Source organism: Lynx rufus, unplaced genomic scaffold (assembly GCF_022079265.1).
Source record: "Lynx rufus isolate CCGP_SWC_20201006 ecotype Redwood Valley unplaced genomic scaffold, mLynRuf1.p SCAF_39, whole genome shotgun sequence".
NCBI classification, from domain to species: Eukaryota; Metazoa; Chordata; class Mammalia; order Carnivora; family Felidae; genus Lynx; species Lynx rufus.
The window spans coordinates 2,622,343-2,649,456 of NW_025814855.1; the positions used below are offsets into that span (position 1 = coordinate 2,622,343).

Below are 27,114 nucleotides of genomic sequence, written 5' to 3' on the forward strand. Positions count from 1 at the left end.
AAATTTGCAAATGACATATTGGATAAAGGGTTAGTATCCAAAATCTATAAAGAACTTATCAAACTCAACACCCCAAAAGCAAATAATCCATTGAAGAAATGGGCAAAATACATGAACAGACATTTTTCCAAAGAAGACGTCCAGATGGTTAACAGACACGTGCAAACATGCTCAACATCACTCATCATCAGGGAAACACAAATCAAAACCACAATGAGATGTTACCTCACACCTGTCAGAAGGCTAACATTAACAACTCAGGAAACAACAGATGCTGGCAATGATGTGGAGAAAGGAGAACCCTTTTTTACTGCTGGTGGGAATACAAACTGGGGAAGCCACTCTGGAAAACAGTATGGAGGTTCCTCAAAAAATTACAAATAGAACTACTCTATGACCCAGCAATTGCACTACTAAGTATTTATCCAAAGGTTACAAAAACACTAATTCAAAGGGGCACATGGACCCCAGTGTCTATAGCAGTGCTATCAACAATAGCCAAACTATGGAAAGAGCCCAAATGTCCATCGACTGATGAATGAATAAAGAAGATGTGGTACATATATGCAGTGGAATATTACTCGTCAATGAAAAAGAATGAAATCTTGCCATTTGCAACAATGTGGTTGGAACTGGAAGGTATTATGCTAAGCGAAATTAGAGAAAGACAAGTATCATATGATTTCACTCATCTATGGAATTTAAGAAACACAACAGATCAACATAAGGGAAAGAAAAATAAGATAAAAACAGGGAGGCAAACCATAAGAGACTCTTAAATACAGAGAACAACCTGAGGGTTGCTGTAGGGGAGGTGGATGGGGGGATGGGCTAAATGGGTGATGGGCACTAAGGAGGGTACTTGTTGGGGTGAACACTGGGTGTTATAAGTAAGTGATGAATCAGTGCGTTCTACTCCTGAAGCCAATATTATACTACATGTTAACCAACTTGAATTTAAATAAATAAATTTTAAAAACCAAAAAAAAAAAAAGCAAATTTTAAATGGAAGATTTGATTACCTTTATTTTTCTCTATGCTTTAAGGATGGGATGGAGGTGGGGTTGAGGATTCCAACTGCTCTGACTTTTGTAATGAAACCCTTCTGGAGACCAGAGAACCAATGCAGATAATATCTGATCATTACTTTGTATAGAAAAACATGAGTTTTTCTTTTTTAAAAAAAAATTTTTTTTAAGGTTTATTTATTTTTTTGAGACAGAGAGAGACAGAGCATGAACGGGGGAGGGTCAGAGAGTGAGGGAGACACAGAATCCGAAACGGGCTCCAGGCTCCGAGCTGTCAGCACAGAGCCTGACGCGGGGCTCGAACTCACCGTGAGATCATGACCCGAGCCAAAGTCGGACGCTCAACCAACTGAGCCACCCAGGCGCCCCAAAACATGAGTTTTTCAAAAGAAAAATATCGTATGGCTGCCTCTATATCTTTGAGTTCCAAATGCTGTCCTAACTCCTTCATTCATGTACGACATGATTTAGACCTGGAAAGTTCAGACTGCCCTGTGATGTATAGTCCCTTCCTGTGAGGTTGGAGGGGAGGTCATCTGCATATTACTAGAGTTTCTCAAAGTTCTGTGGACCACGAGGAGACAGAGCATGTAGGGAACCACTCTCTAGAGCAAGGATCTAGTTCAGCCTGCTATGTGTCCAAGAAACATTTGCCTTAATTTGTTTTATTGTATTAATACACTAAAATCATTTTTAGAAGTTCAGTTTTTAAAAAGTTTATTAATTTTTGAGAGAACGAGAGAGAGAGAGAGAGAAAGAATCCCAAGCAGGCTCCACACCCAGCACGGGGCTTGAACTCACAACTGTGAGATCATGACCTGAGCTGAAACCAAGAGTTGGATGCTCAGCCAACTTAGCCACCCCCGTGCCCCTGAGGTTTCTTCCATTGATCTACTAGTCTACTGGTAAATAAATAACACTTGAAAAGCTTTCACATTGCATTTATGTATACATTTTTAATTAAATTCTTCTGATATCCTCATAGGCAATTCAGATACTTCCCAGAGACAATATTAACATGTCAAATTCAAGGACTTCCAGAAGCCAGGGGTGGAAGAGGGCTGGTTTCCCCAACTCAGTGACTAATCCATGTCTAACGCATGAATGTCAACATCTCCAAGGGAGCTGTTTAGAGGTCATGCCCCACACCATTTTCCAGAAACAATTGGGCCATTCCAGACCCAGAATGGCCCACAGAATAGGCCAAAATTCCCCAGGTTTTCTCTAGGAAAAAAATACCCAGGGTGGGGTCACCAGATCACTCCATCCATCTTGCCTCCTCCCAGTACTCAATGCTCCAGTCCTGTATGATCCTCAGGACTTCATTCTTCACAGCTGGGCCCTCCAGCCTTGTCATTGTCTCTGCTGCGTAGCTCTGCTTCGTCTCCCTGTGAAGGACAAGAATCAGGCTTTGTTGTCTCACATTTGGTGTGCGTGTGTGTGTGTGTGTGTGTGTTCCTAGAAACGTACACAGAACCTTGAAGACAGAAGTGCACCACCCTGGAGACCACTCTGGTCCCATGCTGCAAACCAAGACCAGACTACTGCTCTGGGGAGTCAGGGATGGTGGCCGAGGTCCTCCGTCCAACCACTTACTAAGTGTGGTCAGCAGCCTCAGATGGCCCAGTGATTCCGCCCTGTTATTTTCACTCTGGTGGAGTCTCCTCCCTTCTTGGGCTATGGTTGGTCTGTGTCACCAGCAGAATAGGGCAGGAATGATGGATGCCACTTTCAACTGAAGAGATCAAAGACTGAGGTCTTTTTTTGGGTGTCCTCTCTCTGTCTCTCACTTGTTCTGGAGGAAGCCAGCTGCATTGTCATGAGCAGCCGTACAGAGAGTAATCGAGGCCTTCTGCCAACAGCCACATGGGTGAGCATAGAAATCACTCTTCTAAGTCTCCATCATACCCCGTCAGTGAAGACCGTGAGCTAGAACTACCCAGCCAAACCGCTCCCATTGTTCTGACCCTTGGAAACGTTACAAGAAAATTAACGTGTGTTGCCTTAAGTGATTAAGCTTTGCAGTAATTTGTTACGGAGCAATGGATAATGAAAACTCCAGATACCCTTAAAACCTCCACCCAGAATCCACTGCTGACTGAGAACGCTGTGGTGTCACATCTCCATGGAGGAAGCCGCCATCCCAGTTCACAGATGGGGAAACTGAGACTCAGAGAGGTAAAGGAACTTGTTCACAGTCATATGGCTGGTAAGTGGTGACTCACTCAGTTAACACAAGGAGGGAAGGTGAAGGACAGAAGGAAGTTAAAATCTGACAGGAGAGTGCAGGCCAATGTTCCCAACAGGCACCAGGAAAATATAAATCCCCAGGAAATGAGAGGAAAATCAGCAACAGCTGCAATAGCCTTTTAGGTCCAGAGTTTCCCTCTTGTCCAGGAGCTTTGCTTGGGCTGTTGTTTTTCTGCACAGGGAACCCAACAGAGACTTACAAAACAGCCCTCGCTTTCCACTTGCGCTGCTGAAAAGCCTCCTTCAGGAGCAGTATGCCCCTGCACCCGATGTCAGTCTTACTCACGTCCAGGTATCTCAGGCTCTGGTTGTGGAGCAGCATGGAGGCCATAGCCTGGCAACAGACACAGGTGAATAGGCACCTTTCCAACCTGTGGGGTGGGAGCAGACAGTAGACAAGTGGCCACGCCCCACATCGGAGAGCTCAGCCAATCCGAATCCTGGAAATCACACCCCCTGGAATGAGGCATTTCCTTCCAAACATGTGTTAAGTACGTGTTACAGATGCGTCAGTTTTTTCTTGTAGTTGAGGATGGCTGTCCAGGGTAGGCTATAAAAGTCCTGGGGCGCCTGGGTGGCGCAGTAGGTTAAGCGTCCGACTTCAGCCAGGTCACGATCTCGCGGTCCGGGAGTTCAAGCCCCGCGTCAGGCTCTGGGCTGATGGCTCAGAGCCTGGAGCCTGTTTCCGATTCTGTGTCTCCCTCTTTCTCTGCCCCTCCCCCGTTCATGCTCTGTCTCTCTCTGTCCCAAAAATAAATAAACATTGAAAAAAAAAAAAGTCCTACCTCCAAGAAGTGAGGACCCACACAATCTCTTTTAGAAATTGATTGTCACTGTGCATTAGCTTTGTTCATTCAAAAAATATTTATTTAGCACCACCTGTGTACCAAAGCACACAACCATGAAGAAAGCAGCATCCCTGGCTTCCTGGAACTCATAGTTGATTGGGGGTGGTGGGGGGCAGGCAGGTCACCAGATAAATATATGCAAAGAGCATGGTTTCAGTATTCTAGAAAGATACCTTTGCCCTCACAGGCAGTGTTCATGGCAAAAGGGAGAGACAGGTCCAGAAAGGAGCTGAGTCACAGAAGTGCTATGTATCATAAATTCAGAACAGGCATATAAGAGGAAGTGGTGCGTGGGTGAGCGAAAGGTACAAGAAGGGGGTGGTTTTGGCTCCCATCTTTGAACAAGGAGTACAATCTCCCCAGGAGCAAGGCTATTATAAGCAGTGCAGAGCAGACATAACAGAGGAGGCCTTGGGATCCCTGTGTCTCCTACTCGTGCACTGTTTGCTTTCATTCCGAGTGCTTGCCTCCCCTGCCCTGTGCATCTCTGCTAGCCTGTAAATGACAAGCTGGGAACTGCTGCCCAAGCCAAAACTACAAGGGCATCACTCAGCTTTGCCTTAGTTTATAAAGGCCCTGACTTTCTTTCTGTCATGTAGGTCCCTGGTCCTCCCTGTGCACACCAGCCAAAAAGTTCCCTAACCTCATTTAGAGTCACTTAAATCATTTCCTTTTGACAGAAGGAGGCAAGTCGTTCTAAATTAATTATTTTTTAAAAGCTTTTATTTTTTATTAAATAAAAAAATGTTTATTTCTTTTTGAGAGAGTGTGTGCGAGCAGGGGAGGGGCAGAGAGAGGGGGAGACACAGAGTCTGAAGCAGGCTCTAGGCTCTAGGCTCTGAGCTGTCAGCACAGAGCCGGACGTGGGGCTTGAACTCACAAACTATGAGATCATGGCCTGAGCTGAAGTCGGATGCTAAACCGACTGAGCCACCCAGATGCCCCCAGATTGTATTTTTAACTAATCTCCACACCCAACGTTGGGCTGTAACATACAATCCTGAGATCAAGAGCTGCAAAGCATCCCTAAAATAATTCTAATTATAAATAAGACACACAGGTATGTGAGGACTGTTTTTAAAATGAAAAGAATAAGCAATAGAAGTCTGGGTTCTTCTTGGGAAGAATGAAGATGTTGATGGCTTTTCTACAAGACTAGAATTCTATAGAATGAAATCTAGGGGATTTTTAGATCAAGAAGTTTAGGATACAGAGGGGTCTATGAATTTCATACTCAGTCAAGTTACTGCCCATCAGTGAAAAGTAGTAGATTTTGAAAAGTAGTCTCACACAAGCAAAGGCTTAGAGAACACTACATAAATGCTCATCTGGAAATTTATTTCATTCTTTTTGTTTGTTTGTTTTTCAAGTTTGTTTGCTTGTTTGTTTATTATTGTTTTAATATTAAATTTATTGTCAAATTGGTTTCCATACAACACCTAGTGCTCATCCCAACAGGTGCCCTCCTCAATGCCCATCAGCCACTATTTCATCCTTGAAAATGTAATTCACTCAATTTAAGAGATAAATCAGTATTTAAAACCCAAGATTAAATTTCTGGAGAAAAAGAATCATGAGCTGGGGCACCTGGCTGGCTCAGTTGGTGGAGCATGCAACTCTTGATCTTGGGGTTGTGAGTTTGAGCCCCACATTGGATGTAGAGATTACTTAAAATAAAAAAACCTTTAAAAAATGAAAAAGAATCATGAGCTACAATGAACAATGAATTTTTTTATACTGGCTAATTATCAACAAAAGTGAAATCCATTATCAGGATATCCTAAGAAATTAGAGATGTAGGGGAAGCTAGAGATGTAGGGGATGTAGGGGAAGTAGTTGATTAAGCGTCTGACTCTTGATTTTGGCCCAGGTCATGATCTCATGGTTTGTGAGATAGAGACCCAAGTCAGGCTCCATGCTGAACATAGATCCTGCTTAAGATTCTCTCTCTCCCTCTCTCTGCTCCTCCCCCCCCTCTCTAAAATAAAAAGAAAGAAAGAAATTAGAGATGTAACATAAAACAATGATTTTAATGATCTAGACTTAAAACCTAAATTATACTAATAGAGGACAGATTATGTGGGCAGAAAAGAGGCAAAGCACTTTCACCCATATCCACTGATCACCAGAGAAGAGACGTTTCCAAGTCCTTTCCAAATACTTAATCTAACCACGATACTCGTTAAAAATAGGATGAATCTTGCCAAATCTTTGGCTAGTGTGCATTTAGCATAGAGACCATTTAGGAGAAGAAGAAGAAAAAATATATATGTAAAGAAAAGAATTTATAAGTACAAAAGTTGATTTCAGAAGGCCAGCTATCTCAGGCATCAGTCCACGGCCAACAAATACACTTTCTTTTACTGGATGGAAGACTGTTTCCTAGAACATTGGTACTCCAAGTGTACCATGCCAGGGAACCACTTGGGCATTCTGGTCAAAGAGAGCCTGCCTCCAGAGCACCACGCGACCCAGCAGCCCTACTTCTGTGTACTCAACCAAAGGAGCTGGAACCAGGATCTCCAAGAGATACCTGCACCTCATTCCCTGCAGCATTACTCATGATAGCTACCCTCCGGAAACAGCCTGCATGCCCACCAGCAGATGAATGGATAAAGAAAACATGGTGTTTACACACAATGGTATATTACTCAGCTGCAAAAAAGAAGGAAATCCCACCATTTGTGATGTCAGAGATGCACCTTGCCATAGTTATGCTGAACGAAACAAAACAGACCAAGAAAGACCAACACTGCAATAATTTCTAACGACTCCCCAGATGAACAAGTTCCCAGTCTGAGGAACCACCTTCAGAACCACTGCACACAAGCTTCCTGGAAGACCTGGATCCTGCATTCCACTAAGAATTTTACAGACCATTGTCCTCGTTGCAAAGGAGGGGATGGGGGTAACTTACTCCAGAATCTGGAGGACAGACTCAGGATTCTCGAGTGCCTCAAAGAGCAGGATAACACCATCGTCCTTCAGACTGTTAAAACCCAGGTCCAGGCTTCTCAAATTTTTATTTTTATCCAGAGCAGAGGATATTTCCTGACAGCACTTGGAGGTCAGGTTACAGTTTCTCAGCCTGCGAAGGAACACATGTCAAGAAAACCAATCAAACACCCTTAGATTTTATTCCTTTCTTGCCCCCCCACCCCACTTTTTTTTGGATATAACATCAAGATATTATTATCATGCTGTATCATTCACCAATTTAGATTGTACAAATCAACGTCATTTAGTATATTTACAAAGGTGCACGTTTGCCACAATTTTAGGATATTTTCAGTACCCCAAAAAGGAATACCCTGTACCCTTTTAATCCCAGATTCTTCCCCCAGCCACCCCCCAGTCTAGCAACTGCTGTCTGGATATTAATCTGAAGGAAGTGAAATCAGGATCTCAAAAAAAAAATATGGCATCTTTCATTTACCATAATATTTTCATGATTCATCCATATTGTAGCATGTGTCAATACGTCATTCCTTTTTACGGTTGAATAATATTCCATCATATGGATGCACTGACCCTTCTTCATTCACACATCAGCTTATAAACACTAGGGTTGTTTCCACTTTTTGGCTATTGTAAATAATGCCCCTATGAGCATCGGTGTACAATTTTTGGTGCGGATGTATGTTTTTTATTGCTGTCATGTGTGTACCTGTGTGTGGAATTGCTGACTCATGTGTTAGGTCTACATTTAACTTTTTGAGGAGCAGCTAGACCATTTTCCAAAGCAGCTGTACCATTTTCTGCTTCTTTTTGGGGAAGCTGAAAGTGTAATGGGTTCAGGGGGTATTTTGTGCCACTCTCTCATTTCTGGTTTTATGAGCTAGAAAATTTATGGTTGAAGACCATCTGAGTTTATTTTCTATTAATAGACAAAAGCACTGTACATTGGTGCTCTGAGACTAATTTCAACATGTGTGGGGTGGTCTCCCACACTAATAAACAATTCTTAGACGTCAATAGGGTCCAAGAATTCAACTCACTTCTGATACCATCTACAGATCCTCAGGTTGTACAGGTTAAGGGCTCAGTCCTACAAGACTGCTTCCCCTACATCATCCCCTCCCTAGATACCAGCCACGAGCCCAGACTATTACCTGTGCTTCTGAACAGTGGGTTATAAACTGAAGGTTCCAGGCCTTCTTCCAACCTAGGAGGCCAATCACCTGTTACCCGTGCTTCTGATCGACTGACTATAGATCAGAGGTTCCTATGACCCCCTCCTTGGATTTGATTAATTTGCCAGAGCAGCTCACAGAACTCAGGAAACCCATTTACTCATTACATTACCGTTTTTTATAAAAGGTTAGAACTCAAGAACAGCAGATGGGAGAGATGTGTAGGGCCAGGCATGGAGAAAGGATGTGGGGGTTCCATGTCCTCTCCAGGTGTGCCTTTCTTCCCACATCTGAACGTGTTCATCCACCCAGAAGCTCTCAAATCCCATCCTTTCGGGTTTTTATGAGGCTTCATTATGTAGGCATGATTAATTAAATCATTGGCTATGGGTGGCTGGTTCCACCTGCCTCTCCTCTCCTCTCTTCTCCCCAGAGGTCAGGGCATAGGACTTAAAGTTCTAACCCACTCATCACAAGGCTGGTCCTCGGGGCAGCAAGTCTCCATCCTTAGGAACTTTCCACAAGCCACCTCATTAATATAATAAAAGATGCCTTTATCCATTCATCAGTTGATGGACATTTAGGCTCTTTCCATAATTTGGCTATTGTTGAGAGTGCTGCTATGAACATTGGGGTACAAGTGCCCCTATGCATCAGTACTCCTGTATCCCTTGGGTAGATTCCTAGCAGTGCTATTGCTGGGTCATAGGGTAGGTCTATTTTTAATTTTCTGAGGAACCTCCACACTGCTTTCCAGAGCGGCTGCACCAATTTGCATTCCCACCAACAGTGCAAGAGGGTTCCCGTTTCTCCACATCCTCTCCAGCATCTATAGTCTCCTGATTTGTTCATTTTGGTTTATATACACAATGGAATACTACGTGGCAATGAGAAAAAATGAAATATGGCCTTTTGTAGCAACGTGGATGGAACCGGAGAGTGTGATGCTAAGTGAAATAAGCCATACAGAGAAAGACAGATACCATATGGTTTCACTCTTATGTGGATCCTGAGAAACTTAACAGGAACCCATGGGGGAGGGGAAGGAAAAAAAAAAAAAAAGGACGTTAGAGTGGGAGAGAGCCAAAGCATAAGAGACTGTTAAAAACTGAGAACAAACTGAGGGTTGATGGGGGGTGGGAGGGAGGGGCGGGTGGGTGATGGGTATTGAGGAGGGCACCTTTTGAGATGAGCACTGGGTGTTGTATGGAAACCAATTTGTCAATAAACTTCATATAAAAAAAAAAGATGCCTTTATGGCTCTCACCACTTAGGTATTTCCAAGGGCTTGGGGACCTCTGTGCCAGAAACAGGGACGAAGACCAAATACATATTTTTTATGTTATAAGTCACAGTATCATACATCCTGACACAAGGGAAATCATTTAAAGAATTCATGATGGGGCACCTGGGTGGCTGAGTCAGTTAAGCATCCAACCTCAGCTCAGGTCATGTTCTCACGGTTCGTGAGTTCGAGCCCTATGTCAGGCTCTATGCTGACAGCTCAGAGCCTGGAGCCTGCTTCTGATTCTGTGTCTCCCTCTCTCTCTGCCCCTCCTCTGCTCATGCCTCTGTCTCTCTCTGTCTCTCAAAAATAAATAAACATAAAAATTTTTTTAAAAGAATTTATGATAGAGATCAGTGCACGCACACACACACACACACACACACACACACGCACACATGCATGGCTTCCTCAATCACTCTGTTATACTCCAGGCAGTCTCAAAGAAGACATTCTGGGACTCACACCAGCCTCTGTAGAGGGCACGAAGAGTGCTGTAAGGCACTGCAAAGCTGTTTTGCTCCTTTGTCTTTCAAGGCATTTTCTGCCAAGCTCAGATGGGTCAGGTTCTCGTTTCTCTTGAGGGAAGAAATAAGACTTGTACAAGAAAGCAGCGTGAGGTCACAATCCTCCAACCTGTAGGGCAGAAAGACACAGATGGGATGCAATTTCATTCATGTGCATGTCCCAAACTGAGAGAGGAACATGGCCATCTGGGGTGTCCTTTTCAGTGTGAAAGTGTCATCACACCTCTGTAACCACCTCTTAGGGCTTCCGAGTCCTAAAGGAGAGGTTATCAGCCTTCCTGTGAGGCTAGGGGAGTGGATGAGATGTGGGTCAGGAAAACAGCAATAGGGATTTACAAGGATGGGAAAGAGACCACCAATGACTAAACAATACATAATGGGCACCGGGGTGGCCCGGGAGAGACAGCCCTTCACAAGCTTCAAAAATGTATGCTTAAAAGAGATGCATTTTAAAGACATGAGCAGGCATTCATAGTCTGCTATGAATAGTAAGGTAGTGAAAACATTCTCATAGTAATGAAGGAAATACAAGTGAGAACAATGAGGTACCACCTCCTGTTCGGCAGACTGGCAAAAAAACAGTAAGGAGAAGACAGATGGACGGTAACAGCAGTGGATGAGGGACTAGAGTTCTGGGAACTGGTGGTTACCTGCTGGAGAGGGTGCAAACGGGTGCAGAGATGCTGGAAACAAGCAGGTAAAATGGAACACGGACGCTGTCCATGACCCAGAGATCCTACTGCTGGAGCATTCATCACAGTGTGTGTGTGTGTGTGTGTGTGTGTGTGTACAGCCCAAACCTCAGCGGCCAGTAGATGGTGCATATTCATACACACATGATCATCCAGTAGTGAAGGTGAATAGATTTCCAGAACCACTGAGCACGAAAGTGTCGGTTGATCAGAAAAAGAACACATACTAAGCTGAGGCCACTTATGTGAAATTCAAAGCAATGAAAAACTGTGTGGTGCTCAGTTTAAGAATACATGTGTTGGGCACCTGGGTGGCGCAGTCAGTTAAGCGTCCGACTTCAGCCAGGTCACGATCTCGCGGTCCGTGAGTTCGAGCCCCGCGTCAGGCTCTGGGCTGATGGCTCAGAGCCTGGAGCCTGTTTCCGATTCTGTGTCTCCCTCTCTCTCTGCCCCTCCCCCGTTCATGCTCTGTCTCTCTCTGTCCCAAAAAAAATAAATAAACGTTGAAAAAAAAAAAAAAAGAATACATGTGTGGGGGGCCTGATCAGCCCAATTCGAGGTGGCTATCATGAGGCGGGGGAGGGGGGGCAGGAATCAATACAATTAGTGAGGAAGGAAAATAATACTGGTGAGCCTCTAGTTCATAAACTAGATGACAGATATATCAGGCTCACTATAATTATGTATTCCAGGGTGTTGGGTATAAATGTGTACTTTTATGGAGACATTCTTGGTCTGTCCTCATCTTTTCATGGACCTGTCTACGTAATTATATTAGTCACCAGACTTAAGTTGGCACACATTCCCCCATGACTGCTTTTCTCCCAGAAGCACTCAGTTCACCACACAAATGAACAGCAGTCATGACAATAACAGAAAGATTTATGACAGCCTCTCCAGCTGGGCCATGGACAGGTAATATTCCCCAAATGTCTCCAGGTAGCTACTTCCTAATATTAGTGTCTTTGAGTGTATGTTACTTCTGAGATGCCTGGCAATATCAATCCAACTTTTAGGGTTAAGTGAGCAGTCTTCCAGGCTACGGAGGCCACAGAAAAATGCCCAGCCTGAGCCCCTGGGGAAAATGATACCCATGTAGACACATAGATCCCATGAACCATCTCACATCCTTGTTTTTCACACAGAGTGACTCCAGGGGTTACTTCCATCCTTTCCAGCAGGAAAGCTTGCACCGAATTCAGCATCTTCGTTACAGACAATCAAATAATATACACTTGGGGTCAGACCCAACTGGCATGGTCTTGCAGCTGGGCTCTAACTATGAAGCAGGGACTCAATTCAGCCCTTGAAATACAGCTTCTTTTTACATTCATCCGACAAACAGTCTTCAAGATGAAGGACTGAGATTTCAGTCATGTGAGATAAGTCTTCCCATGTCACGCACCTGCCATCTTGCCAAGCTAGGTTTCCATCTCAAGTCGACCGCTAGCAAACTACTGTGCTGCCCTACCTCCAGTCTGGCCACCTGAGCCTGGTTCCATTAAATGTCGAGATTATCCAGGCTCCACTCAGCTCTGACGGGTGTGAAGGAGCAGAGCTGGCAGATGGAAACAAGAGACTGCTCAACTTGTGTCGGTTCAGCGTCACACACAGAGAGACTGGTCGGGATGCTGAGCACTTGGGTGCTGGTAGATGTTCAGCCATTGACTCTGGAGAACAAAAGCCCTGATGTGCAGTGTCTACCAATGTCTAGTGTGAATGCTCCCACAGTGACTGATTTCAAGCTACCAATGTCAAGTTGTTGGACGCACAGTTGGGGAGAGACGTGCAGGAGCACCCCACCACACAAATGCAACAACCTCAGAAACACATACTGGGAGTTGGCAAACTATGGCCATGGGCTAAGTCTGGCTGGCCACCTGGTTTCGTACAGCCTGTGAACTAAGAATTTAGAAAACTTTTTAGGGGCGCCTGGGTGGTTCAGTTGTTAAGTGTCTGACTCTTGATTTTGGCTCAGGTCATGATCTCACATCATGAGTTTGAGACCCATGTCAGGCTCTGCGTTGACAGCTTGGAGCCTGCTTAGGATTCTCTCTCTCTACCCCTCTCCCCGCCTCAAAATACATAAACATTAAAAAAAAATTTTTAATGGTGAAAAAAGATCAAAGAACAATACTTTGTGACACATGGAAATTAAATGAAATTCAAATCCTGTGCCCACAATAAATATTAGTAAATTATATAGTGAATAGAGTTATTAATAAATTTTAATAAATTATTAATAATAGCTATTAATAACTTGTATTATTCACAGATGCTTAACAAATTAATAATAATACAGTTTTATTGGAACATAGCCATACCTATTCATTTACATATTGGCCATGGAAAATTTAGACCTATAACGGCAGAGTTGAAAAGTCATGACAAAAGACTGTATGGCCCACAAAGCTGAAAATACTTATCTGGACCTTTATGGAAAAAGTTTGCTGAATGCTGGCATCAATAATAGTATAGTAAAGAAATTAGGAGGTGATGAATTTTGATAATCTATTATTCTTTTTTTTTTCTTTTTTTCTTTTTTTGGTGAGCTCTATGCCCAATATGGGGCTTGAACTCACCCCACATGCTTTACTGACTGAACCAGCCAGGTGCCCCTAAATTTGTTTTTTTCATATAGTTTATTTAATTGTAAGTCTGTATAACTTTGTAATAATGGCGTTTGAAAATCATGCATAGAAACTAGAGCCCAGCGGTTTTTTCTTTTCTAGTGCCATGCTAGCTGCTCTTAACAGGACAAGGTAACATTCGTCGTAAGGTGTATGTAACCCAATGTGAACTGCATCATCTAAAGTGTTAGCCATCAAGTAAGACCAAATGTTTCTGTCACTGAAGTGTTCTGAACTATACCTTGATGTTTAAAAGCAAAATCTTGGTTAGAACAACCTTCACCTCCTAGGATCTATTTTTTAAATCTTCTGTCCCCTGTGGTTATCAACTGCATGTACCAGGCCTCTAGAAACTAGTGTGTTAAACTGAACCAACTTGATGAGAGTGACTTATAGGGCTTGTTTTCCAAAGAAGAGCATCGTTTAGAGTAGCGAAATTATAAGCCTGCTTTAGGCGTATTGTAAAGCTGTTGGAGAAGTAACTCCTCAAGTTTTGTGAGTGGAAATGTAGTTCTCAAGTCACACTATGCTTTAAGAGGTTGTAACAAATATAAACGAGTTAAAAAAAAAAGAAAGAAAGAAAATCAGCTCACAAAACTCCTGTGTTCTTAGAAATCACCTCTTGCAAGCCAGTATGAGGGGAATCAAGCTCACCACCAGAGGCTCTAGTCTTGTATCTTAGACATATCTAGGATATGGTCAAATTGTAGAGTGTGAAAAGTTGAGTGAAAGTTAGAACCAGGGAGTAGAATCGTGGTTGCCAAGGTCAGGAGTGTAGCGGTAAGGGGGAGAAGATGGTCTTTGGGTTGTAAGATGTGTGAATTGTGGGGATCTAACATACAGCTGTAGTTAACAGCACCATATTACATACTTGAAATTTGCCAAGAGAGGAGATCTTAAATGTTCCTTCCCCCAAATGGTAACTAGGTGAGGTTGATGGTGAGGATTATTTCTCAACGTGTGTGTATATCAAATCATCATGTTGTACACCTTGGAAAAAAAAAAACACAACTAGATCGAAAGAAAGATGGCAGGCAGACCACACATGTAATCCCACCTCCAGAAAACCAGTCTGGGTCTCTCTCAATCCCAGGCTTGTCTTACCTGAGACGCTGTAGATAACACTGTGGGTACTTCAAGGCTGTGCACAGAAACTCCGTGGTCTCACATCTCACTTCTGTGCCTTGTATTTCCAAGTGTCTCATATACCGGTTTTCAATCAAAACTTGGAAGAAGTCTTCATTCAACATGGAGGGATTCACATGTCTAAAGCTGGAGAAGTAAGCAGCGACTAGTTACAAGATCTTATCGGCTAATTAGTTCTTTCTACAAAAACAGCTTTACTGAGGTATAAATGATATATCAGTTAGCACATCTATCATGTATTTAAGGATTATCATTTGGTGTTGGATATATATATATAATACACTCATGAAATCATTACCACAGTCAAGGTGGCTAATTAGTCCTTCTTATCCTCCAGCTTTATTGAGATGTGATTGACACATAACAATGTATGAGTTAAGGTACACAATGTGTTGATTTAATACACTAATATATTGCAGAATGGTTGCTGCCTTGGCATTGGCTAACACCCTCATCCCATTACAAAATTATCATTACTTGTTTTATGATGGGAACGTTGAAGATCAACTCTTGGCAACTTTGGAGTTTACAATACAGTATTGTTGACTACAGTCACAGTGCTGTCTTATCAGATCCTCAGAACTTATTTTCTAACTGGAAGTTTATACTTTTTGGCCAACACATGCCCATTTGCTAATCAGTTCTACATTCAATTAGTCTATACACATGTGAGAGCCTTTCTGTGTAGTCCAGGGCTCCGAACCAGGTTGTTCTCAGCTCAGCTTGGCCTCCCTGGTTGGGCGAACTTACATACATCCCTTACCTTCCAAACTTCAGTTTTGAGTCCATGAGAGAGTGAAGGATGCCTTCTCCTTAAGATGGGTATGGGAATTAACATACACGACACCTGTAATTGGTACTGCACGGTGCTTGATGTACAGTAGGCACTCGATAAATGGGAGGTAATAATAATCGTTATAGTAACAGCAGAGAAAATAGGTCAGATGCTGGCTAGGGACAGTCACATGATGTCTGGTGGGCTATTTCAAGGAATTTTGAGGAGCTACTGGGTTTCTAGGTATTGAAAAGCACAGGGAGCAAGAACATGGGGTACTGGCTATGAGAAGAGACCCTGGAGACAAGATGTCCAGATTAAATCCATATTTTAAGTACATATCAGCTGTATCATCTTGTGCCTCAGTTCGTTCATCTGTGAAATGGGGAAGCCTACTCCATTTGTATGTTTTTTTAAACAAAATTTTTTTTTACTATTTATTTTTTGAGAGAGCATGAGCAAGGGAGAAGCAGAGAGAGAGAAGGAGAGACAGAATCGGAAGCAGGCTCCAGGCTTTGAGCTGTCAGCGCCGAGCCTGACATGGGGCTTGAACCCACAAACTATGAGATCATGTCCTGAGCTGAAGTTGGACCTTTAACTGACTGAGCCACCCAGGCGCCCTTCCATTTGTATGTCTTAACGGAAAAGTGATCTCACTGGTATGTGGACCTAAAACAACAACAACAACAACAACAACAACAACAACAAACCCTAAAGCTCAGGAAGAGATCTGTTTTTGTGGTTGTCAGAGGCAGGAGGTGGAGGAATTGGGTGAGGGTGGTCAAAAGGTACAAGCTTCCCGGTACTGGGGATGTGACGTACAGCCTGATGACTGTGGTTAACACCACTGGCTGGTCTATTTGAAAGTTGCCAAGAGAGCAGATCCTTCTTATCACAAAGAAGAAAAAAATTTAACTTCTAGAAGGTGATGTGTGTATTTTTTTTATTTTTTAAAAATTAAACTAACTCTATAAGGTAACTCTAGAAGGTGACTCTAGAAGGTGATGTGTGTATTTTTTTAATTTTTAAAAATATTTATTTTTGAGAGAGAGAGAGAGAGTGCATGAGTAGGGGAGAGGCAGAGAGAGAGGGAGCATTAGTCTGCACACCTTAAACTTACACAGAGCTGTTTGTTCTGCCTCATTACAACTAGAAGGGGGAAAAATATAAACATGGGTGGTTTCTGCGAGTCTATGTGAGCAGAGAAGGGGAAGAAAAACGGGATGGGAAGCAGACTGTTTCCATGGAATTCCCTCCAACCAGGGTCCGTGTTATACGCACATTAGTTTTTGCAGACACTGAGGGTGTCTCAGAGCTGCATGAAGAGTCCTCGCTCAATCAGTCTCCATAAAAGTGTTTGTCACAGCCAGGACCTCCAAACTCTTGTGTGTCCAAAACACAGAGCAGAAGTCTCGCCACCAGAGAAAACACTGATTGCTGCTTTCCAGTCTGTGTGCAAGAGACAAAAAACCCCGTGGCTTGTCGTCAGAGATTAAACTTGAGCAAACCCACTTGTAAACCCAGGGCTGGTGTTCCCTTACCTTGGTTGTGATCCACAGACCCTTTATGACTCCAGTAAGACTCCCTCACTTTAAAAAAAAATGCCCAGAAGAACCATTACAAGATTTTGCATTTTATTCCAGGAAGACTTGTAGCCTTAGGTAAAGAGAGGTACCTGTATTTCCCCATGACTTAGAAAGAAAGAGAGTTGCTGTTTTAACCACTTAGGACTTATATGCAGGCAGAGGTTAAATTATATCTGCATTCTCTAGTCTTACTCTTTGCTTATAAAAATGTTACTAAAAATAAAAAAAAAAACCCTCTGTAGGAGAATAAGGGAATATTAATCTCTTTTGGCATGGTGAGTGCAGGAGAGGAAAATCCATAGGTAGACTCACATGTAATGTAGTGTGGCTCTGGAAACACCTGCTGATTTCCCCCTTCATTTCCCCCCATGCAATCTTTTTCAGAAAGGGTGACCAAGAGATGCCTATGAGGAATTTTGTTTCATGCTGTTTGTATTAAATAGTTGGAAATAACCCACAAGCATACGAAGGGGGAACTGCTATAATTATCTCCAGTACACCTATTTTTGGGAGACTTCAGTATACCTCGTTGAAGAACCACTATTAAAGAAAGTGTGCACAGATATTAAAATATTTCTAAGACCGGGGCGCCTGGGTGGCTCGGTGGGTTGAGCGTCTGACTTCAGCTCAAGTCATGATCTCACAGCTCGTGGGTTCGAGCCCCGCGTTGGGCTCTGTGCTGACAGCTCAGAGCCTGGAGCCTGCTTCCGATTCTGTGTTTCCCTCTCTCTCTGCCTGTAACCCACTTGCATTCTGTCTCTGTCTCTCTCAAAAATAAATAAACATTAAAATTTTTTTAAAAAATATTTCTAAGACCTATTAGATGAAAAAAAAGAAAAGTTTGGAATACTTACACTAGCATGTAATTTTTGTTTAAAATAAAATCCCATTAAATAAAGCTGTGTACGTTTCATATCCATTTTAAATACAAATACATCAAAATAATACCAACTCCGTGTATGGGAGTGGGGAGAGGAATGGATACAGGTAATCAAAGCATGCAAACTGTTTACCATGTTATATATTTGAAAGTCACTAAGAGAGTAGATTGTAAAAGTTCACACACACACACACACACACACACACAAATTGTAACTATGTGAGATGAGCGATATGTTAAGTAACCTTATCGTGGTAATCATTTTGCAATGTGTACATATATAAAATCACTACGTTGTATACCTGAAACATATATCAATGTTATATATCAATTATAGCTCCAAAAAAGCTGGGATAAATATACCAACTCCCTTCAAGAACTCCTGCAAACATTATCAACAGACTCACCAACACAAAGGAAATTTCTCACCTTAAAAAAAATTTTTTTTAGTGTTTCTTTCTTTTTGACAGACACAGAGAGACAGAGTGTGAGCAGGGGAGGGGCAGAGAGAGAGAGGGTGACACAGAATCGGAAGCAGGCTCCAGGCTCTGAGTTGTCAGCACAGAGCCCGACGTGGGGCTCAAACTCATGAACTGTGAGATCATGACCTGAGCCGAAATCGGATGCTTAACCGACTGAGCCACCTAGGTGCCCCAAAGTGAAATAAAATTGAAAAATGCCATGTCAGGGGGCACCTGGGTGGCTTGGTCGGTTGAGCCTCCAACTTCAGCTCAGGTCATGATCTCATAGTTCGTGAGTTTGAGCCCTGTGTTGGGCTCTGTGCTGACAGCTGGGAGCCTGGAGCCTGCTTCACATTCTATGTCTTCTTCTCTCTCTTACCCTTCCCCTCCCCCCCAAAAAAACCCAAATAAACATTAAAAAAATTTTTTTAAATGCAGTGCTCAGTAGTCACACATAGCTAGTGGTTCACTTATTGGATGGTGCATTTCCACTCTCACAGAAAACTTCCATTGGACAGCACCTCCCTAGAGACTAATGAGCTAGAGACACACAGAAGTAGGGGGGACAGATGCAATGTCCCCATGTAGAAGGGGGGGAGGGGATGCAGACTAGAGATAAAGAAGGTAAACAAATCACTTTGCTTCTCCAGGATTCTCCTGGTTTTAGCATGCAAATCTGCATCCTGGGAGCACCTCCTGTCCTGGTTTTAAAATGGAAAGTCCCTTGTGTAAGGGACTGCCTCAGGACAGGTGGTCGCCCTGGACGCCGGGAGGACCGCAGGCAAGGTCCCTGGACAGGTCAGGCTGCCCAAGCAGAGAGGAGAGCACTCACTTAGTGGAACGGAGGGATTCTGGGTGGGGTGTGGACACTTGGGTGACGGTCAGGGTGATGGTCAGTTCCAGACACCACAGGTGTCTACAGTGCTTCAGACAAAAAGCAGACACCTGCATGTCTTTGACCTTGCTGATGGTCAAAGCAGCTTTCTGACAATCATTTAGGATCTGGCCCACAAATGCCTCCTCCTGGATTTCACGCAGACAGTACAATAGCTGTGGGACGTCGTGGTGTGGGGTTGAGGGGCCAAATTCATGTGACAGGGCTGCAACTTTCAATAACTTCTTTCTGTTACTCAAGGTCAGCTTGCCTCGGAATGACTTCTCCGCGGCTAAAGCGCACGTTTCATTTAAAAGGCCAAACAGGAAAAGCCCCATCGGAGCGAGATAGTTTTTCTTTCTTCCAGGGTAGGCTATCAGGCGCTTGACGTGAACGCTGTCCAACACCTGGAAATTTCTGAGTCTTTGTGGGGAGGAGAGGACGTACCACAAGGCAGCAAAGAATTCCTGGAAGCTCATGAAGGCAAAAGTGTAACAGTCTTGGTCACCTGCAACCCTTTGAAAAATATTCACACGGAGAAAAGTGGCAACGGTGGTCTCCTCCAGCTTGGCGTGCTCCAGGTCTTTTGGGTCAAACACCCATTTCATGTTCCACATACCCTCTGCAGCCAAGTAACACAGACCTCTCAGCTGTTCTTGGTGAATGTTGCCGGGAAGTCCTCCAGCCTTGGTGGGAAATAAGCTAGACAGATACTGGACGAATAGAGCCGTGGCATTTGGATACACCTGCCTGAGATCTGCTCCTCTCTCCATCTGCTGCCTCAAACAAGAGCACACCATCCATCAAACCACAGGGACCTGGCACATGGACAAGAGAATCGTGTTTCCCATGACGAAACCCAAGGCTTCATCAGCTTCCCTCTTGTTTCCGAAATAGGTCCTGAAATACTTGCCTCTTTCTGCCATACCAAACGCTGTAAGGGTTATAAAAGAGGGCTGTTTTAGGAAGGGCTTAAATTTCCTCCGAGACGTGAACCTCAGAGTGATCAGTATAGTGGCTTCAGGAAGCATTCTTTTGCTCAGCAAACTGGTCAGCAGGATAGACCCAGGCAATTTCTGGCTCCAGTTGTCACTCAGGTCAGTTGGTCTATCTGTGAGGGTTAATGTTACCTCCTCAAAGCCATCAAAGAGGAGCAGAAGTTGGTCTGGTTTGGACATAATCTTGGACATGAGAGCTTTTGACCCTGGCCACTTATGGGCAATCAGCTCCGAGAAGTTCTGCTTGGCCACCCGGGCCACTTCCCGGCAATGGATGTAGAAAGCACACCAGAACTTATGGGGGTAGAATTTGTTTTGTGCCCACTCCAACATCACCTTTTCGGCTAGGGTTGTTTTTCCAACCCCAGCAACTCCCTGTAGGACCACAGTCATGGGCTGTCTCCCTTGAGGTCTTCTGGGAAGAAACAGGCACGGTAAGAACCTCTTGTGTCTCTCTATTTCTTGGTAGAAGAAGTCTACATGGTTCCCAGGCCAAGTGGTCTTGCTACATGTTGTGGAACACTCATTGATCACGTGCAGTTTGTACTCTTGTATTTTATCTAGATGAGCAAGATGGCAGAAATACAGATATGACATCAGGGTTATCTGTAAGAACTAATTGAACAAAAAGAAAACTAACCTTGATGCCTACATCAAGCCCCACCACACACATGCACACGCCATGCACTTTTCTGGAGAGCACTGCACAATTTTAGAAGCTGCGAGTAAACAGGAGAGTCCACTTGAAGTGGCTTAAACAGAACAAGGGTTGCTTTTTATTAAAGAAATATGGGGAGGGTGGTGTAGAGATGTTGAAATCGGTTTGGTGGTTCTGAAGCTTCAGAGCCAAGTAACATCACATTTCTATGAACCCATTCTTCATATTTCTTGCCTCATGAATAAGACACTGCTATTGTAGCTATGTTATTGTTATGTAGTGGGTTATGGCATTTGTATTCAAAGCAGAAATAGTGGGGAGAAGGGACATACTAACAGCTCATGTCTACTTTTATCAGTACAAATTCATGAACTCAGGAGATTTTTAATTATATCTTATGGCCTAGAGTTGTCAGATGGTTAACCCCAATTTTAAGGGAGTCTGGAAAAAATATTTCCCTTAGGGCTGGTCACATTTTACCCCTAATTGAAACTGGATTCTGTTAGCACATGAGATATGGGGTCAGGAGTTAACAGGATTTGTCACAACCTTCATCCCAACATGTGATTCTCTTCCTTCCTTCCTTCCTTCCTTCCTTCCTTCCTTCCTTCCTTCCTTCCTCACTCTCACTCTTACTCTCACTCTCACTCTCACTCTCACTCTCTCTCCCATCTCCTCAACAGGAAACTTTACAAATTAGACATGATGTCTGGTACAGTTGCATTCCCCCCCAGCCCCAGCTGATGGGAAGAAGGAAGCTTACTACAAGTCCAAGATCTATGGACCTGTTAGCTCTATGACGGTAAGTCAGTCACAGAATCTCAGCCTCCAGCCTGCCATCTCCAAAATAAAGTAGGGTTTATGACTCTGTCTCAGACTGTGGTGTCAGAACTATAAGCCCTCCAGTGTTTGTTGAACAGGTGAAATCTAACTGTGCTAAGGCTGGAGTTGGGAAACCCACATCCCACTTACTACATGCTTTCACGGCAGATAAGAATGCTGGCCTTGGGCTCTTGGTTCCTTTTGACCTCGTCTCTTCACACAACCTGACTGAGAAGCACAAACTCAATTCGCACAAAAATAATTTGGGTTCTTTGTAGAATCTGACTTCTGATGGCCCAGGATGGTGGAATGAAGAAGAGGATGGAATAAGAGATGCGCTGTATTTGTCTGCCTACCAACCATTCCCATTCTGGCAAGAGCACTACCATGATTCTTTAGGGAAACCTCCTCTTGCAGCCCTCAGTTTGTTAAATTGGGCTGTGGGCTGGTCCTATTACCAAGCTCTCTCTGAAGTGCATGAACCAGTCTTAACCAACCAGAGTATTTCATCACATCACTCATTCATGAGCTTGGGACCTCAGTTCATTAGATGAGTCAGTTCTAGGATGAGTGCTGGAGAAATGAGAAAATACTCCTCTTTCTGCTGATGCTAAGTGGGTACAATGTATGTGTAGGGTAGCTAGTGGTCAAGATGGGCAACATGGCAGGAGACACTACTTGAAACTGGGTCCCACAAAAGAAGAGGGAGCTAGAAGGACAGAGCGATGTCTCAAGGATGTAGCTGGGGCCCCTGCCTCCATCTGGGCTGGTGGCTGGACTTTGAGTTATGTGTGTCCCCAACTACTCTTTTTTCTTAAGTTCTGATTCATAGAAGAGATGCTGACTTACTCATTTATAATCTGCCTTGCTTCAGGAACTGAGCTTCTCACCCTAACCCACAGCCTATGTTCCTCCAGGTTTTGTCACGATGCCAGCACATACCAGATTCTCTTTCCTCCATATTCATTGGCATTTCTCTTGGGTTTGTGTCTGCTGGCTCCAGTCTGGGTAGAATGTCTGGAACAGACAGGGAAGGAGAATATTCCACTGGAATGACTGACAGGACAGGGAAAGCCATGTGGAGGGGATGGGATCTTTCAGGATAGGGGCAACAATTCACCACCTTAGTCCAGGGAGAAGAACATTGTCTTGACCCCATCATGACATTAGGAAGTGAGAAAATGGTGCTGTTTTAGGATGTACTGAGGAAGGTGTTCAAAAACAAATTTATAGCCTAGCCAAACACAGAGGGAGAAATAAACACAAAAACATACACACACGTGTTTGTGTATATAAAATATATACAGACTTTAATATATATGTATGTTCACATATAGATGTATTTGTATAAATCTATGTGCAGATTTATATGTATATGAACATAATCATATATATACAAATATACACATATAGTCATTGATTCTTCTTATTCATGCCATTTATGTTCTATAAAATTATTGTGAACAATTAGCCAATACTGCTCCCATGTGAATACAGAGATACCTTCCTATAGCCTCTGTCTACACATTTTTGACTCTTCAATCCATAACCATGGTCTATGTTTGTTTTTGTTTAAAGACATCATATTCGACTGTGCTATAACTCATGCCTGAATGAAGCTTACCCAACACATGTATTTTCTCTGTAAGGCATGTCCCGACCCTTTTGTGCTTAGGACACCAAATAGCACTCCACCACTATGCTTTGGGGATCAGGTTCAACAGCAATGGCACCAACAAAATACACAAAAACACACAAAAAAGTGGCACTAAATAGATGATGGAAAAGACACTCGTTTGCAGGATGGGAACACAGGTAAGAAGGCAGAGTATTTCTTTGTTCGTCTGCAGTTGGGAACATGTGCATTCAATTGTCCTCCATCCTGCATGTCTGTAAATGAGCATCAAAGTGCCACCATTATTGATTTCGGAGTTACAAATAAATTTTAGTGAGTAGGCAGATTCACAAACATGGGATCTATAAGTAATGAAAATGGGCTATAGATAGGTCCTAAATAAGCAGTATCTGGTTAAGTTTGTTGTTTTTGTTGTTGTTGTGAATATGCTCATGTGATGGTCTTTGCCTTTGCACTCAGTCATCATCTTACTCCACTGTTTGCCTTCTGATTCAGTATGGATGGCCAGTAAAGTATTTGGTTCTTTAGCACTGAAACCCATCCCCATTTTTATACCAGATTATTACTTACCATTTAGCTCCATCTGTACCTGAAGACACAGTTCTGTCTGGTTCATCTTGGCAAAGATGTCACGAGTCACATCCCAAGCCAGTCATCCAGGGAAGTACTCCATCAAGAGATGAACCACCTCCCCCCATCTGGCTGTCTTCACCTGGTCCCAGGTGATCTGGACAGAGCCAGGTCTGGGGTTCTCATCCACTAAAAGCTGCTTGAACCTTTGTAGTTCCTCCTTGCTTAAATAGACTATGTACAGCATGACCCCATTTTCAAAAGGGGAGGAGGAGGAGGAGGCAGAGGACATCAAGGATGGGAACAAATAACAAGGAGAGGAAGAAGACAGAGCAGGAGGAAGAGCAGGAAAAAGGGCTAGAATTCTGATTCACATCACTTATTTTCTCTCAAGACCTAGAACCTTAGTGCCAGTGACAAAGACAACCAATTGGAAGACAGAACAGACCAGACCTGTGGAGACATGTAAATAGAAGAAAATGAAAACCCACCCAAGAGGATAAATTTATCAAATCCATATTTTATAGAGCATAATGTGTACCAGATACTGTCTTACCTCCTTCCCCCCAAGTTTCTCTGTCCTGTGGAAAAACCCGGGGGCACATCCAGTGCTCAGGTTTAGTGTTTAGACTCAAATCCACTTGGTTGTTTTTATTCTCAATGCCACCTATTGGCAAGGTGACTGGCCAAATTACAGGATCTCTCTGTGCCTCTTTTCTCACCTTTGATCTTGGGATCAGAGCCTACCTGCTCATGGGGTTGTGAGGATTCTCAAAGAGACAGATCTACAGGTACATTTGGGATAGTGCCTGGCACATCATAGCTAACACTTATTTGGGGCTTCTATCTATACCTCAGTTATTTTAGAGACTCAATGGGAATGTATAAAAAGTGCCTGGAATCAAAGGTGTGTTGTTCCTCTCCATTCATTTCCTCCACTGTCTCATCCTTTTCTTGTCTTCCATCATGGTTATCATGGGAAAGAAGTGGAATGTGGAGAAGAAGAAAGAAAACAATGAAGTCACTGGTGGGAGAGGGGCTTACTTCTTGGTCTACCTGCTGCTCACATACAATTACTTCTCTGAGTTATTTTTGTCACCACATTTTAATTCTCATCCCCATCACCTGAGAACTTCCTGCATATGTCCTTTAAGTCATTATGTATTTAAGTCACCAAAGTTTTATCACCTTCAATTAATTCACTGCAATGGTTCTGGATAATTGTAAGTTCCCTGTGGATGACAACTTCCCCTTAAATTAGCACTCAACCTTCACCTCCACTCTTGGATTCTGTCAATTCCTGATATGCGAGCAAAAACGCCTACATTAAGAAAAAAAAAAAAGATTTCAAACAACCCAACTTTACACTTCAAGGAACTAGAAAGAACAAACTAAGCCCAAAGTTAGCAGAAGGAAGGAAATAGTAAAGTTCAGAGAAGAAATAAATGAAACAAAGACCAAAAAGCAGAAAAGATCAATGAAACTAAGAGTTGTTGTTTTCTTTAAAATTTTTAAAATGTTTATTCATTTTTGAGAGAGAGATAGAGTGTGAGTGGGGGAGGGGGCAGAGAGAGAGGGAGAGACAGAATCCGAAGCAGGCTCCAGGCTCTGAGCTGACGGCACAGAGCCTGACATGGGGCTTGAACCCATGAACCGTGAGATCATGACCTGAGCCAAAGTTGGACACTTAACTGACTGAGCCACCCAGGCACTCCAAAAGTTTTTGTTTTCTTTGAAAAGATAAACAAAATTGACAACCTTTAGCTAGACTAACCATGAAAAGAAAAAAAGAGGGACTCAACATCAGAAACAAAAGGAGACATTACAACTGATACCACAGAAATACAAAGGTTCATGAGAGACCACTATCAACAATTACAACTCAAGAAATTGGATAACTAAGAAGAGATGAATACATTTCTAGAAACATACGAACTACCAAGATTGAATCACAAAGAAACAGAAAATATATGAACAGATTATTAACAAGTAAGGAGGTTGAATCAGCAACTGAAAACCTTCTCCAGAAGAAAAGCCCAGGACCAGACGGTCTCCCTGGTGAATCCCACCAAACACTGAAAGAAGAATTAACACCGATCTCAAATTCTTCCAAAAATTGAAGAGGAGGGAACACTTCCAAACCCATTTTACAAGACCAGCATTACCCTATTACTTAAACTAGACAAGGACACCACAAGAAAATTACAGGCCAGTATCTGATGAACATAGATGTAAAAATCCTCAAAAATATGGCAAATTGAATTTAACATCACAGTAAAATGATCATATACCACGATCAAAGGGGATTTATCCCTAGGGTGCAATAAAGGTTCAACCTAAATCAATAAACATGATAAAACACATCCACAGAATGAAGTGTAAAACCCATATGATTATTCCAAAAGATGCAGAAAAGGCATTTGGAAAGATTCAGTATCATTTCCCAATTAAAAAACTCTTAACAAATTAGGCGTGGATGGAAATTACCTCAACATAATAAAGGCCATACATTAAAAGGCACAGCTAACACCACATGCCACCATGAAAAGCAAAAAGCTTCTCCTTTAAGATCAGGAACAAGACAAAAATGCTGACTCTCCCACTTCTGTTCAACATAGTACTGGAAGTCCCAGCCAGGAGCAAGAAAAAGCAAGCAAAAGGTATCCAAATGAGGAAGAAGTAAAATTATCTCTGTTTGCAGACACCATGATCTTACAAATAGAAAATTCTGAAGACTCCACCAAAAAACTACTAGAACTAACAGACAAATTGAGTTAAGGTGCAGAGTACAAAACAAATACACAAACATCAGTTGTGTTTCTATATATTAAGAATGAAATACCTGGAAAAGAAATTCAATAAACAATTCTGTTAACAATAGCATCATAAAGAATAAAATATGTGGATACAGATTTCATCCAACAGGTACAAGATCTGTATGCTGAAAACTATATGACATTGATAAAAAAAAAAAAAATCAGGGGCGCCTGGGTGGCACAGTCGGTTGGGCGTCCGACTTCAGCTCAGGTCACGATCTCGCGGTCCGTGAGTTCAAGCCCCGCGTCAGGCTCTGGGCTGATGGCTCAGAGCCTGGAGCCTGTTTCCGATTCTGTGTCTCCCTCTCTCTCTGCCCCTCCCCCGTTCATGCTCTGCCTCTCTCTGTCCCCAAAATAAATAAACGTTAAAAAAAATTTATAAAAAAAAAATCGAAGACACAAATACATGAAAGGACATCCCATGCCCTTGGATTGGAAGAAGTAATATTGTTAAATGTCCACACTGCCCAAATGCATTGCAATCCCTATCATAATTCCA

The 27,114-nt window shown here is 42.9% G+C and overlaps 1 protein-coding gene across 1 annotated transcript; it reads right to left on the reverse strand.

Moving 5' to 3' along the window:
* Window positions 1-2,286: 2,286 nt before the first annotated feature.
* On the reverse strand, window positions 2,287-24,091 carry NLRP8 (NLR family pyrin domain containing 8). The gene is given in 12 exon segments (XM_047094287.1): window positions 2,287-2,416; window positions 3,479-3,649; window positions 7,044-7,214; window positions 10,010-10,120; window positions 11,653-11,802; window positions 14,498-14,665; window positions 16,596-16,754; window positions 17,484-17,499; window positions 18,476-18,504; window positions 19,110-20,673; window positions 22,536-22,610; window positions 23,800-24,091. Coding segments are annotated over 12 exon segments (3,036 nt in total).
* Between the last annotated feature and the right edge of the window lie 3,023 nt (window positions 24,092-27,114).